The sequence below is a fragment of the Quercus robur genome, chromosome 8, assembly GCF_932294415.1.
Source record: "Quercus robur chromosome 8, dhQueRobu3.1, whole genome shotgun sequence".
Taxonomy (NCBI): Eukaryota; Viridiplantae; Streptophyta; class Magnoliopsida; order Fagales; family Fagaceae; genus Quercus; species Quercus robur.
Genome location: NC_065541.1, coordinates 15,766,240 through 15,782,039, shown reverse-complemented (window position 1 = coordinate 15,782,039; position 15,800 = coordinate 15,766,240). Strand labels below are relative to the sequence as shown.

Below are 15,800 nucleotides of genomic sequence, written 5' to 3'. Positions count from 1 at the left end.
CATGTGCTCTTCTGATTTAATGTATAGTTTATTGATTCTTGTGCCTCAACTTCATTGATTCACTAACTTGTCCATGAAATTAAACTCCAATCTAGCCTAGTTAACTGATTGATGATAAATAGCTCACCAAGTATATAGGCAAGCAACAAGTTTTCTTCCTTTAGATTTAGATATTCAAAGTCATACCTCCCTGATATGCTAACATTTTTTTACACAGCTCTCAATCAAAGATCAGTTCTCATAAATGAAGAAAATTAGAGGCAGCAATAACAGTAACAACAAAGGCAAAAATGAAGGTAGGCAAAGTAGAAGAGAGAACAAATCTGAAGGAATTGATTACATAAGCCACTTACCAGAAGCAATTATACTTCATATCCTCTCATTCCTGCCTTTAAAGGAGTTGGTTGCAGTAAGCTTTTTATCAAGACTCTGGAAAAGCATGGTACTGGCCCTCATCTCAATGGTACCATCAAACTTAAATCTTGATGAAATTAAGATGATGGGAAAATATGTATGTAGGAGAGAAATCTGCTATCCCGAATATGGCGATGGTCATACCCCCAATAGTGCTCATCAATGCCTATGCCATTCAGTACGAGCAGCAAGGAGGAAATTCGAGGAGTTTGTGGACCGAACTCTCCTGCTTCACACTGGATGCACCATTGAGAAATTACGATTATCTATCTGTTATGACCAAAACATGCCACTAAAAGACTCTACTGAGACTTATGATGCACACAGTGAATACACCAAAAGAATTGACAAGTGGGTTCAATTTGCTTTTAGAAATAACATAAAAAATTTGGAATTAGACTTTTCCAAAGGGAAAATGTTTGAGCCCACAGGCTGGGATAAAATATATGACATGCCTCATGGCAATTTTGCACCCAAAAACTTGAAAACTTTTATTCTCAACTACTGCAAGCTAAGACCATCTATTTTTGTAGTTTTTGGTTCTCTTCAAAGGTTATCTTTTAAGCAGGTGAAAATTTTTGGCTGCTCAGTACTGACAATAGGAGAGCTTGTAGCCAAATGTCCCACTCTGGAAGACTTAAGCCTGGAATACTGTATTATTCCTAATGACTTTATGGTAAGTGACCAAGACATGAAGATCAAAAGATTGTCACTGATCAACTGTAAAACAGATGAGTGGCCCATGTTTCCTATAGAAATATCAGCTCCAGACTTATTGATGCTGACAATGGTAGGAGTATACCTTATGAACTCAACCGTTCGAAAAGCATTGCATCTAGCCGATGTTGTAATCGACATTAAACAGAAATATGGAGACCATATACAAGGAGATGCTCTAGGTATACTGCTGACTAGTCTAAAACATTGCCAAACTCTTACATTGAGCACTTGGTGCATTCAGGTACTAATCCGTGCTCTTTGTTATGTATTTTTACATATTTAATTTTGGTATATCTTCTGTGATGAAATTTCCTGTTCTTGTCTGTAAGGTTCTCCCTACTGGTGAAAATTTGCTACAGCAATTGCCAATTCAACTCCTAAATCTTAGGCAGTTAAAAATTGTAGTGGGCTTAACAAAACAAGAATATCCTGGAATAGCTTGCCTATTAAGGAGTTGCCCCAACATGGAGAGATTGACTCTAGATATGCGTAGACCTATGAATGTTGTTTGGGTGGGTATTACTAAACACTCCTGTTTGTTTTGGAATTTTCTGTTGGAAACTTCTTAATCTAAGGCTTTTATATGTTATTCATTTAACCATACAGAATGCACTCCAAGATTTCATTCCAAACATATTTGACTTTGAAGAGCACAGCTATTGGCAATCACAAAATCTGCCATACCAGTGCCTGCAACACAGTCTTAAGAAAGTCGAGGTGAATGGGTTTGTTGGAAGAAGCAATGAGATGAAGATGATTCAGTTTTTACTGGAAAATGCAAGAGTACTTGAAAAGATGGTCATCTCCTTCATTGGAAGGAATGCTTTTGCAGCGAGCACCCAGCAACAACAAAATAATTATATGCAACTCCAGAACAATTCACTTCAGCTGTTAAATTTCCCAAGGGCATCTTCTCAAGCTCAAATAGAAATTTTTGGAAACCCTTACAACAACACCATGTGATATTTTCTAGAATTCTCTTAGACCTTGTCCATTGTCCTGAAGTATATCATCATCAAGCATATCTTCAACATGAAGAATATGACCGTCCTATTTTCAGTCTTTGAAAGGCTTTAGGTGTCATATGCAGAGTTGTCTGTGTTTCTGTGTGTCAAATCTGATATAAACTTCTTCTTTGCACAACTGGAAATCAATTAATATTCTCTAGTCTATTTTAAATTGATTATAGCCAAGAGGTAATCCATAAGAAATCACTTTCAATATCTTGGCCTATCATCCACTGGCAAGAAAGATCTCATCTGAAGGGAAATGGGTGTATTATATTTGTGTTCCAGAAGGGCTGGTATGCCTCCAAAAACAAACAAACAAAAATAGATTATACTGAAAATTTAAGATTTTGAGACATATGAGCGTTAACACAAGAAAAAATTATCCAAGAAATACATTCATAAAAAGTCAGAGGTGCCACCAATCAAAGATAGAATAAGGGAAACTCTTGGTTCCTTCTTTTGCAATTATAACTAGCGAATGAATAGGATTGGAGGCATTGTGAGAAAGACACAAGGATGCATAACATCAAGTCTATTTGTATATAGACTTGTGAGGAGAAGAAGAATGCTGACAATAATAAGAATAAGTAGAAGCTGAACCATGAGGCTTCATTGAATTAAAAGAATAAATAGTGATAAGTATTTCTTCACATTTATCTTCCTATATGTGAACTAGAGCTCTTTATAGGCATTGAACCCAACAATGCTAAAAAAGACAAGATAAACCCATTTGAAATAACAATCAAATGCAATGATATATTAGTATTTAAAAGTACCACCATCAATCGAATTTTATAACAATCTGTGACAACAAAAACAAAATTAAATTCCTAGAGTTAAACCAATTACACAACCTAATAAAAAAAAAATACAGCAATTTGGAAAGTTCATCACATGCAATCACTACAAAACATGTCTCACAAAAGAACTGGCCAACAATGAAACAGTGTATCAAAAGAAACAATGTGTAAGTAATTACGAGAACCCATTTGAAGATTAACACAATCCTTGAACAATTAATTTCAAAAGCAAAATTTTGGGAATGTTAAAATTCAAAAAAAATAAATAAATAAATAAAAGAAACAACGTTTGCAATAAAATTTAAGGAAGTTAAAAGACATAGTTACCGGTAACGATTAGTGTTTTTGATAATTCCGGAAGATAACGAGAGGCCTGGCATAGAATAGTCCCATGAATTCAAAACCAGAGAGAGAAACTAATAAACATTGCAAACACAAAAACAAAAATATATATATATAATAACATCGCTAGCATTAAAGCGGCGTCGTTTATGTTCAGGCCCTGCTAGTGTGTCAAAGTTGGGCCGGTGCAATCCAAGACTGGCCTATACTGGACTTTCTTGGATTAAGCTGATGGGCTGATAATTGGGCTTAATTGATAGTAAGAGTACTATAAGAGAATGTTCTTCTTTTTTTTTTTTTTTTTTTTTTTTTAATTCCAGTGAAAAAACTTACAATTTTATAAGCAAAGACTTTTACTCTAAATATTGGGGTTTCTATTCTGTTGTGCCTCTCGTTTTAAATTTAGTTACTACAAAGAATTTACACACTTAATGATTGATTTTTCCTCGGCTAAGAATTTGCATACAACCAACCAATTTTTTTGTTTCTCATGACAAAAATTAAAAAATTAAAAACACCAACCAATTTGATGAGCCGACCCAATGCAACTCAATGCCCGAGTTTTTTTTTCCTGGGTTGAAGGCTTGGTTTGGGTTCTAAATTTTTTTTTTTTTTTAAAGATTAGGTTCATGTTTAGTTTATTTTTGTATTTTGATTTAATTTTAGTTTGTTAATTTGATTCTTTTAATATCTTGAGAACTATTTTTTTATAAAGTTTGACCATCAAGGCCAATTGTGTAGATTTTAATCATTTTTTGAATAATGAACTTAAATAGGTGAAATTTCCCATTATCATTTATTAGGCCAGGCCGAACAAATTGATCCATTACTCAACTTGACAACCAAAACAACTCAACCTAACCCAATCCTCATGGATTGGATTGGGTTGGTTTTTAAAGCTACCATGAGTTATGTTTGAAAATTTTTTAACTCAGAGTTGGATTGGGTTGAAAAATACTCATGACCCAACCCAAACCCAACTCATACATGCCCCCATCCTCACCCTTCACTATACTCTTATTTTTACCCTTCACTATACTCTTATTTTTATAAAACTATAAAATAACGCTTAAGCATGAGTTTTTAAAGATAAACTTAAAATTCATTTTAGTTATAGTTTGATATAATTAGTGAATTTGGTAGCACAAAGTTGGACTATGTTTATGTATGTGTATATATAATCTAGGAAAATTTCTCATCCAAAAAAAAGAAAAAAGAAAAGAAATCTAGGAAAAGGTTTTTATTGAAGGAATTTTTATGCAACCCACTAGGTGTTGATTAAAAAAACAATCCAATTGTACTTATAGTCACATTACATTTTTAATGAATCATATAACTTACTTAAATAAAACAAATAGATGGTTTTTTTTAACTGCCACATAGTGGATTGCATACAAATTCTTGCAATCCAAGTTGCATAAAAACCTTACTCTATAATCGAGAGAGAGAGAGAGAGAGAGAGAGAGAGAGAGAGAGAGAGAGAGAGAGAGAGAGAGAGAGAGAGAGAGAGAGAGAGAGAGAGAGAGAGAGAGAGAGAGAGAGTTTTATCAATTAAATTATTGCTCATTTTGAGAAGATCTGTCGTCTAGGACTCTCGTTGAGATTATTATGAGCTAACGTCAAATCAAAAAACAAAATCACCAACAAAGAAACATAGTATAATCATCATTGACTATAATTATTTTTATCTTTTTAACAGATACAAAATCTTGACTATCCCATAAGTTAATTAAAACAAATTGATCAAGGCAATTGTTCAAAACAAGCAACATTTTTTTTTTTTTGGAGAAAAAAAACAAGCAACATAAATGCACTCATTTTCGGCAAGTTAAACTAACCTTTACACTTTGTTTTTTTTATTGGAAAACCTCTGTAAAAATAATTTTTCACATTTTCCAGCATTTGGTAACATATAAAAAATTGGTCAACGAAAAACTATTCTTAATTAATGAAAAACTCTAATAAAAATAAGGCTAATTTTCTATAAGTTGTTTTCAAAAAAAAAAAAAAAATCTCTTTCTCACGCATCACATAAATCCTATAAATATTATCTTCTTTTGTTTGTAGATACATTATGTAGAGTATTTGACTTTTCATAGGTTGTGTTCAACTCTCTGGTCTTTATTTGATTTTTATTTGTACATGTTGGATGTGTATGGCCTAGCATTGCAAATGCATTATGTAGAGTATGTTTTGAGTAATATTTGATGTTGTATTGTATTAATATTTGGTTGTTGTTGGGCTAGTATTTCTGTAACCAAAAATTAGAATTAATATTTACATAACCTAAGGATGGCAATGGAGCGGGGGGGGGGGGGGGGGGGGGTCTGAAGGATGGGGTCTTCGCCCTCCCATGGTTTTGTCTTACCCCATTCTCGCCCCACCCCACATGATGGGAAAAATTTTCTTTCCCCATCCCTACCCATTGGGGCTCCACAAAGCCCCGCCCCCACCCCGTAAAACTCTATTTCTTGTTAATTTGTCCAAAACTATTACAATTGTTTTTAATAAAACTTTTTTCATTAATAAAAATATACTTGAAATTACAAATGAATTTATCCCATCAAATCAAACTAATTTTTAGCAAAAATTGAATAATATTATTAAAGTATTTAACAAGACAATATCACAACAAAAACAAAAATCTCATAATACAAGATTAATGATTCAATAATATATAAATTTGTTTATAATAAAAACAAAAGAAATTGTTAAAATTGGTACCTTATTTCCAACCTTGCTAGAGAGAGAAAAAAAGAAAAAGAAAAAAAAGAGGCAGAAAGCCTTGTTGGATAAAATAAAATAAGTTAATGATATGTTTGTTTAAATAGTAGGGTTTTAGGGTATGAAAAATTTACAATTTAACCTTTATCAATGCAGGCCGGGGCGGAGCTGGTTGAGTTTAAAAAGTCTAAACTCATCCCCACCCCACTCTATGGTGCGGGGCTAAAATCTCATCCTCGCCCCACCACCTTTGCTGGGCAGGGAAAGCTTGCATGGGGAGAAGCGGGAAGGGGCGGGTCAAGCAAGGCGGGGCAAAATTAGCATCCCTAACGTAACCTCATATTTACTCATCCATGTATCTTGCTTTAGTAACACATCCCCGTGGGATTAAACTATTCTCTTGTTACTAAATTTTTGTTAATGATTTTTTTGGGAAGTAGAAATAGTTTATCGAAACAACACATTTACCATATGGAGTTACTAGAAAAATTGAAGATTTGTGGTTGAATTGAGTAGAAAATTAGTTTTCTAGCAAAAAGAGTAGACAATTAAATAGTGTAAATTTTTATTGATAGTGTGCCAAGAAAAGGGAGAAAAAGAGTAAAAATTTATCCGTTAAAAAGTTAAATATGGTGACATTTTTTAAAAATGTCACAATAGACCTATAAAGATGGTGATATTGTGGCATTTTTAAACGTTGCAAAAAAAGGTCGACGTAGACCATTTGTGTCTACATTGACGTTTTTTTAGTTTTTTGCGACGTTTTACAAATGCTGCCTAAACTCAAATTTTTTATAGTGTGAGGTCATTACTAAACACTAGAAAATGAGATAGTTTTTCAAAAAATGCTCTCTGAAAAATTATTTATTTTCCAAAAAACGTTAATACTAAACCAAATAGAGCGTTAAAGTGAAATTTCCATAATAAGAAGATTGTTTCAACCTCCTTTATTATTCAACACTTTTTTTGGAAAATAATCATCTTCTTTTTCTTTTTTTCTTATTCAATATCAAGTCATATATAAAAAATAAAAATAAAAATAAAAAAACTTTAAAAGATAAATATAACATTCAAATTTAAAAGAAAATCATATTTATCCACCCTTATATCTTTTTCTTTTTTATGAACGCCCTTATCTATTTCCCCAATTTCAAACAAAAAAAAAAAGTCTCTGGCTCAGATTTCTGGAATGTAAATAACATGTGAAACTGAAATCCTGAAAAGGGAAGTTAGGTAATAAATTTTAGCAAAATAATACGGGATTCTTGATAAACTAACAAAACATGTTGTGCAAACTCAATTTTTTTAGTAAGGCTCATTTTTTTTTATTTTAGGTTTAGTGAAATAATGTTTAAAATGGAGATAAAGATAGTTTCCTAATTTTTAGGATTTTGATAAAAGTTTGAAAGCCTAAAACTAAGGAACTCTTTTAAAAATAATAAATTATTATTTTAACTAGATTGTGTTTTTAAATTTAAAATTATTGAACTAAAAGATTTACTCTTTTAACCAGATTATGTTTTTAAATTTAAAATTATTGAACTAAAAGATAGGGGTATTTTAGAAATTTTAAGAATTTGTGTGAGGGTATTTTAATTTGCAAAATGTTGAAAAAAAAAAATCATATTATTAATAGTATAGATATATAATCTAGCCTGCAGAAAAGGAACTTAACCCATAATTATGGAAGTAAATTCACTGAGAACCTTTAAAAAATTCCTATTTTGTAAATAAAACTTAAAAGAGATTTTTCTGAAAAATGAAACATCAAAGTTGCCTCCATGCAGGATCGAACTACAGACCTTCAGTTTACAAGACTGACGCTCTACCACTGAGCTATAGAGGCTCACATACTATTTTGTTATGAAATACATATTTTTACCCTTTGTTGAGTTGTTAATGAATACATATACAGGTACAGCATTGATAAAAAATGACAACCATTGATTGTTGAATTAGACGATCTGATCATGCCAGGCAAATGATGCTGGTCAAAAGAGTAGCAAAAGTTAAGAAGATTCTGACTTTGAATGTACCAATCACTGGTTTCTTTGAGTGAAAGCGACTAGGGTCTAGGGTCATGATATATGTACGGGATACAAACATAAAGATACCTTGTTTTCCTTCATGCCCTTTTCGTCAATGCTGATTTACACTGTTTTCACCATGTGCACCTTTTTATGAGGTCTCGATGCAATCAGTATCTCACTGTAAGCGACTAAATTTCTCGGTTCGAAATAAATCAAACAAGTAAAATAGTTTCACAAATGCGAATTTGTATTGATGATTGTGTGGTACAATTCTCTGGAATTACAAAAGAGTGATCCTCTGATTCGATCTCCTTAAAAGACTTGTTGATTGGATTTGTAGTAATGTGATTTTGATTTGAACACCCAATGTACTTCAATTTGGCTGAAGAATGGATCGAAGATCTTTGGAACAGAATTACAATGAATTTCTGGCTATGAGCTTGTTGGAAATCCTTTGTTCTTCACGTTCTTCGTGTTCTTCGTGTGTTCTTCGTCTTCGAAGGTTTGTTGTGGAAGTTCTCCGGGGCTTTAGGGGCTTGAATCCGTGGAGCTTCACTGATTTGTGGTTGTTTGAGGTTTTTGGAGGCTTTTGAGCTTGATTCCAGTGAACTTTGAGATCTAGGCAGATAGTTTGGATGATTCTGCTTCGAATGTTCTTCGATTTTGGGGCTGAAGTTCTTGAAGTTCTTGAAGGCTTTGAGGCTTGATCTTCGCAGAGCTTTTTCACTTCTGAATCCCCTGGTCCTCTCAAATGTCTCAGGAAGGCTTCTATTTATAGGAGTTTTGGGGTGGGTGAGCGACACGTGGCGGAGCTTGATTGGTGACACATGTCACAGCTTGATTGGTCCGCTTAAGTCATCGCTTACACGTGCGAGGTTGCTTGAGTCATCGCTTACACGTGCGAGGCTGCTTGAGTCATCGCTTACACGTGCGCTGATGCGTGATTGGCTCTTGCATGACACTTGGCAAATTTCTGTTGGCTTCTGAATAGTGATAGCAAAACCTAGCAGCAATACATGGTGTTCTGTAATTGGCTGTATTTTGTGGACTTGATAATGTGATGTGTCAGCTTGTGATAGGTCGGGAATTTTCCCTCTCTACAAATGCCCCCTCGAGACTCGTTCACGCACACAGATTGATGATTGTGGTGTGGGAATGAGTTTCGAAAATGGATTTTTGGTACTTGACTCTTTAAGTGAAGTAGTTGAAGGTAGTGGAGCTGTTGAAGGTGGTGGAGCTGTTGAAGGTGGTGGAGCTTTCAGGAGGATAAGATTAAGTTGAAGTACTTTCAGAAGAGTATTTTGGATCGTTGGCGGCGATCACAAGATGTTGAAGATGGGGAAGATGAGAGAATGGTGGCTGGATACAGCATGCAGGGTCATGGAACTAACCTCGTGTTCTTAAGAACTTCTGGTGAAGTTATTTCAGAAGATCACGCGTTGGATTTCAACGAGGACAGGTGGGAAAATGGCTGAATGCACCTGCATATTTGTATCACCCAAATTAAGTTGAAGTAATTTCAGAAGCTTATGTATTCTGGGTATGCTGGTAGCGGCAATGAAGCAGATGGAAATGAAGCAAAGCAAACGAGCAAAGCGTACACCACCATGGTACTGGCCCTGTATGCTGGGACCCTTCTGGTGTAGATGTTTATGGGAAGTACAACTTGGAATATGGGACTGACTGTGCGTTGCATGGGGTCCGGCAGTAAGCAATTGAATGCGCCTGTGTAATGGGACCATGCCAACGGACATTATGTTGAAGTAATTTCAGAAGAGTATCTTCTGAAATTCTTCAAGCTGATTTTAAGTTGGAGTAATTTCAGAAAATGAGTTTTGAGGTACCAGCAACGATGACCTTTGGGTCCCCCAGTAGTGGGGACATGGAATAAGGCTTTGATGACCATTTACCAGCACCAAAGGCTGAATTCTGATGAGCTGGCGCCTTGGAGGTTGTTTTAAGTGTTGATGGAAAACAATTTGTAGGATACCCCAACACTTTTTTACCATCTTCATCTACTGCCACTTGTTGGAAAAGCACAGAAAAAATGAAAGATGGAACCAACTTGTGAACCTGGTTTGGAAACCAGACAAGTTGCTGTTTGTTCCGAACCACTGCTGCTGCTGGAAGATCAGGCAATTGGAAAGAGACTACAGGAGCCCTGAGGTTAGGAACAGGTGTGTCCGCTGGACTTGGATTCCCTGGCCAACCAAGTCCACGGAAACATGGGAGGTCGATGCAGACCTTGTTATGAGTAATCTTATGGACAAAGGTGGTCGTTAAGTGGAGAAACAAAGTTTGTTTGGATCTCAAAATTGCAATGATGTTGTAAATAGGGTTTCGATCGAACCATGGGAGGGTTGATCTCAAACCGATTATGAAGCAAAATCGGTTGCTAGGTGTTGAGAATGATGAGGTCATAGTGAGAAATGGTTGTGGAAATGAGGATTTGAAAATCTGAAAGAGGCAAATCTTCATTTCATGATTCAGTGTTTTTTTTTTTTCTGGATGAGTTTCTGATGAACCCGGCCCTCCTATTTATAGTAGAGAGATGAAGAATGGTAGGTAGGTAGTTGAGAATGGTAGTTGAGAGTTTTTGGTGAGAATGGTAGATGGGAACGGTAGGTGGGAACGGCAGGTGGAAATGGTAGGTTGGAACGGTAGGTGGGAATGGTAGGCACCGAACGGGAATGGTAAGTTGGAGACTGGTAGGCACCGAACGGGAATAGCAGATTGAACTAATGACCTAGTGTAATTTTAAGACACACTTGTGAGAGTTCATTTGTACTTTGAAAGGCAAGCCTTGATGAAATCTGGAGAATAACCCTGCGAGGATCCCAATTAAATGGATGAATCTCAAATTTTGTTCTTGAGGACCTAAGTTTTGAACACTTGGAATTGAGTCATTTTTGCAATTTTCAAGTCTCAAATGACAGAACGGACTCCAAAATTGGAATGTACTCGAAAAGTTGAGCAAGATAGGTCCATCTCAAAAATTTTGACATTTGGTCAACATTTGCACAAAAGTCAACTTTTTTGGAAATTGGACGTTTGCACAATTTCTGAGCTTCGAATGAAGAAACGGGTCCCAAAATCGGAATGTACTCGAAAAATCGAGTGGGACAAGTCCGTTTTGAAAATTTTGATTTTCTGGTCAAGGTCAAAGGTCTATTTGGTCAAAGTATTTTTTTTTTTTTTTTTTTTTTTTTTTGCAGGCGGTTCGGATCCGGGTCAAATTTCCGGGTCGGTCCAGGTCGGATCTGGGCAACGGGTCAAGCCGGTTGTATGATGATGACGTCATCCATGACGTCATGGAGCGCGTCAACGCTTGAGAAGCTGCCAGCGCGTGTGAGCGCGTGAGGAAACCTCCCGGCGCGTGTGAGCACGTGAAAGAAGCTGGAGGCGCGTGGCGGCGCGTGGCTTATCGTTTGGGCCTGGAATTTTGGGATTTTGTAGATCTAAGGCCGTAGAAGATCTCTGTAGGCTCAGTTTTGTTAAATTATGAACAGATTTGCACAGATTCGAGTGTGAAGGCCGCGGATCATTGCGAGCTTATGGCGGCGCGTGGTTGCGCGTGCAGCCGTTTTTGGGCTTGAAATTTTTGGGTTTTGCATATCGGGGCACGCTGGATCGAGTGGTACGCTTAGTTTCCTGAAACGGTGTCTGGATTTGCACAGATTCGAGTGTGAAAGCCGCGGGTCGTTTAGGAGTTTGTGGCCGCTCGTGGTGGAGCATCTGGGCCTGGAATTTTCAGGTTTGGTGGATCGAAGGCTGTAGAAGACTTCTGTGACGTCGGTTTCTTGGATCTATAGTCTTCGGCGGCTCTGACAGTGGAGCATGTGTTTCTGCTTTCAAGGTCGGCAGCTTTGAAAAATATGTGGGCTAGATTTTCATCCCAAGTCTTGTGTAGTTTTTTAGATGACATGTGTACTTTTGTAGGTCTATAAGCCATCTTTTCTGAGGTCTGGCGTAATATTTTCTTCCTGACAGTATGATACATTTATGAGCACCATTTTCTTTTCAAGGTCTGGCGCAGACTTCTTTGACCTTTAGTGTTTGTAAAATCTGACTTTGAGCTCCACAAATCTCTATATAAGGCCATTCAAGACATGCACTAACTTGTACAAGCAGCATCTCTGATGAGTAGCATAATTCTCTAAGCTTAGAGAAATTATGCCTTTCTCTTCTTCTCCTTTTTTTTTTTTTTTTTTTATTATTTATATTTACATATATATATATATATATATATATATATATTTATGACTTGCTTTATTCGTACTGATTTTTTTTTTCAGGCTAGATATTGGAAATGAAGCTCTCTCTTTGATTTTTTTTTTTTAGACGTACCATGAGATTTTCTTCTGATAAGCTCTTTGTTGTTGCTTATTTTTGTTATGTAGCATGCTTTCCTTGGCAATTAAGCTGCACCAACACTTGTCTTTTCAACGCAGCCATTTCAAGAGTCTTTGTAACGTAGCCGTATCAAGAGTTTTTTTTTACCACGAAGCTGTGCTAGCATCTGTCCTTGTATTGAAGCCGTGCCCACATTCAACTTTGTCATGAAGCAACGTCAACACTTCATCCATGTCGAAACCGTGACAACACTCATCTTTGCCATGAAACCACGTCAACACTTCATTTATACCGAGGCCATGCCAACATTGCATCTTTGCCATTGAAGCTACGTCAACACTTCATTCATACCGAGGCCATGCCAACATTGCATCTTTACCATTGAAGCTACGTCAACACTTCATTCACCGAAGCCGTGACAACATTCATGAAGCCACGTCGAAACTTCATTTGCATAGAAGTCATGCCAACATTCAACTTTGTCATGAAGCCACGACAACACTCCACATTAGCACTTGAACTCGCATTAAAGTCGCACCAAATTTTTAGAGGCAACATAGCTCAGACATCAAGGGTGCATAACATTGTAGCCAGACATCAAGATTTCAGAGATGCCAACAAGATGTTGAAAATGCAAGGAGATGCCAAGACTTTGACATTGCAAAGAGCTCTCATTAAGACTTTGAAGATGCAAGGAGATGCCAAGACTTTGAAGTTTTAAGAAGAATGCCGCCAAGACTTTGACATTGCATGGACATGCCCTTGGAGGAGAGAAGATGCAACACCAACTTCAGATGCCGGAGGAAGGTGACATTGTCCAACTTTTGGAGACATGATATGAAGCTGCACCACTCAGAAGGGAGATGATGCCACACCGACTTTAGATATATAATCTACCATCATTCCGGAAGAAATTGACGTCATCCAGATTTCAGAGACATGATGTGAAACAACACCACTCAGAAGGGAGATGATGTGGTTCTAATTTCAGAGCTATGAAACGGCACAACCTAGAAAAAAAGACGATACAGCCTAGAGATGGAAGGTACAAGGAGATGCCCCCTGGGGATAAATGATACAAAGTATACTTCAGAGATGTAGGAGGATGGCCACAGAAAATGAGCAATGCCATGAAGACCTCATTTCAGTCTTCATTTTCTACTGCGTCGATCTTTGATCATCCTATTGAGCAATGCCTTGCCAACCGAAAGGACCTTAAAAGCACATTGATAACTGTTGGAAAACTCTTCAAGTTAGACTGGCCATCCTTCTTCTTTTCATGTGACTGAACTTAGCAACAAGTACTAAGCTGCTTACGTACCTCGGAGAGGGATCAAGTCATCACGTAGTTCAACAGATTTTTTTTTTTTTTTTTTTTGATGATCTTTTTTTTTTTGATGATTTTTTTTTTGATGATTTTTTTTTTTGATGATTTTTTTTTTGATGATCTTTTTTGATGATCCTTTTTTTTTTTTTTTTTTTTTTTTTTTTTTTATGATCTTTTTTTTTGATGATTTTTTTTTTGATGATCTTTTTTGATGATCCTTTTTTTTTTGTTTTTTTTTTATGATCCTTTTTTTTTATGATTTTTTTTTTCTTTCTTTTTTCTCTGATAATTTCTTTTTTTTTTTTTTCTTAATGATTTTTTTTTTTAATGCGTGACTGAACTTAGCAAAGGATACTAAGTTGCCTACGTACCCTTGAGAGGGATCAAGTCATCACGTAGTTCAAAAGATTTTTGTGTTTTTTTTTTTTTTTTTTTTTTTTTGCAAAAAGGGGGGGCGCAGTGTGTAATAGTGGGTATCACCACTGATCGAACCCGAGATGGCCTCAAGGGTGACACGGGCGTCCAACCGCTACGCCACACTCGCAATTGTTGACATGGAGTGAGATTAATTTCTCCTTATTGGTACACTTTCAAGCATAGAAGCATTTGAGGAACTTCCCATTGATGGGGCCGATCTTTGCATCGTCATTGTTGATCAACTTGTGAGCTTGGTTAGTGTTTGCCCCCTGCTTGAGAGTTGGAAGTACACCATAAGCAATGGTCACATGGTTTGACCTGACAACTTCATTGAAGTCTAGATCAATCTTGTTTTCTTTGGCAAAAATGGAGGGCTCACGTGTGTAATCCTCGCCCTACGCCCCACGGTATTTCATGGGTACCAATTGCGCATAGCGGGTATTACCACTAATCGAACCCGAGACCTTGGCCTCAAGGGCGACATAGGCATCCAACCACTACGCCACACTCGCAAATGGTGTCATAAAGGGGGATTAATTTTTCTTTATTTGTACGCTTTCAAAGGTAATGGGAAGACATCATGTACCCTTGCAGCGTTATGGTGGGTAGTTTAAGCTCTTACCGAGGAGCACTTCTTGATTTTCAAGTGTAGAAGTGTTTAAGGAACTTCCCATTGATGGGGCCGATCCTTATGCCATCATCATTGTCGATCAACTTGTGAGCTCCAATGGTGTTTCCCCCCTGCTTGAGAGTTGGAAGTACATCACAAGCAACGGTCACATGGTTTGACCCAACAACTTCATTGAAGTTTAGATCAATCTTGTTTTCTTTGGCAAGCTTCATGATTTGTTCTTTGAAGACGAAGCATTTTTGTATTGGGTGGCCAATGATGCGATGATATTTGCAGTAGTTAGGGTCATCAACTTTCCCCATGTCTTCTGGTCGCCTGCATTCTGGCAATTCAATTAGCTTCAATTGCAATAGTTGTTCTAAGATGTTTGGCACATCTTCATCGGGGAACGGATATACTTTTTGCTCACGTTCCTTAAAGGTCAGGCGACGCACTTCATTCTTTTGCCACCCTTCAAGCTGTTCTTCATTTGCCTTTGCTCCTCTTCTTGGAACCTTGATTTCGGCAGTGCTAACAACCATTGGGTCTTTGAGGCTGACTTTTGCATTTCTATCATTCCTCCTTACTTCCCTTCTGTTTTCCTCAGGTATGGGAGGGTTTGTACTTCCGCGGCTAGCAATGCTCAACTCCATGTCATGGGCACGAGTTGCTAACTCTTCAAATGTTCGGGGCTTTATCCCTTGAAGGATGTAAAGAAGTCCCCAATGCATGCCTTGGATGCACATTTCTATAGCAGATATTTCAGTAAGTCTATCCTTGCAATCTAGACTCAAAGAACGCCACCGATTGATATAATCAACAACGGGCTCATCCTGCCACTGTTTAGTATTGGTAAGCTCCATCATGCCTACCGTACGCCGTGTGCTGTAGAATCGGTTGAGAAACTCTCTTTCTAGTTGTTCCCAACTGTTGATTGACTCAGGTTCTAAGTCTGTATACCAATCAAAGGCATTCCCCTTTAGTGAACGGACAAACTGCTTTACAAAGAGGCCTCCTTGAGTCCCTGCATTCTCGCAAGTTTCTACAAAGTGA

General features: G+C 36.9%; 1 protein-coding gene and 1 non-coding gene across 2 annotated transcripts; one reads left to right on the top strand and one right to left on the bottom strand.

Moving 5' to 3' along the window:
- The first annotated feature begins 244 nt into the window (after window positions 1-244).
- On the top strand, window positions 245-2,097 carry LOC126695939 (putative F-box/LRR-repeat protein At5g54820). The gene is made up of 3 exons (XM_050392733.1): window positions 245-1,375; window positions 1,464-1,646; window positions 1,741-2,097. The coding sequence occupies exons 1-3, from the start codon at window positions 245-247 to the stop codon at window positions 2,095-2,097; spliced, it is 1,671 nt and encodes a 556-aa protein (XP_050248690.1).
- A 5,687-nt stretch (window positions 2,098-7,784) lies between these two features.
- TRNAT-UGU (transfer RNA threonine (anticodon UGU)) lies at window positions 7,785-7,856 on the bottom strand. The gene has a single exon. It is a non-coding gene; the product is annotated as a tRNA-Thr (tRNA).
- Window positions 7,857-15,800: the final 7,944 nt, after the last annotated feature.

Excerpts from the sequence above, each read along its gene's own strand:
- LOC126695939 (XM_050392733.1), top strand. The coding sequence starts at position 245 with ATGAAGAAAATTAGAGGCAGCAATAACAGTAACAACAAAGGCAAAAAT. Across the intron at positions 1,376-1,463 it reads TGAGCACTTGGTGCATTCAG|GTTCTCCCTACTGGTGAAAA; the intron begins GTACTAATCCGT and ends CTTGTCTGTAAG. Across the intron at positions 1,647-1,740 it reads GACCTATGAATGTTGTTTGG|AATGCACTCCAAGATTTCAT; the intron begins GTGGGTATTACT and ends TTAACCATACAG.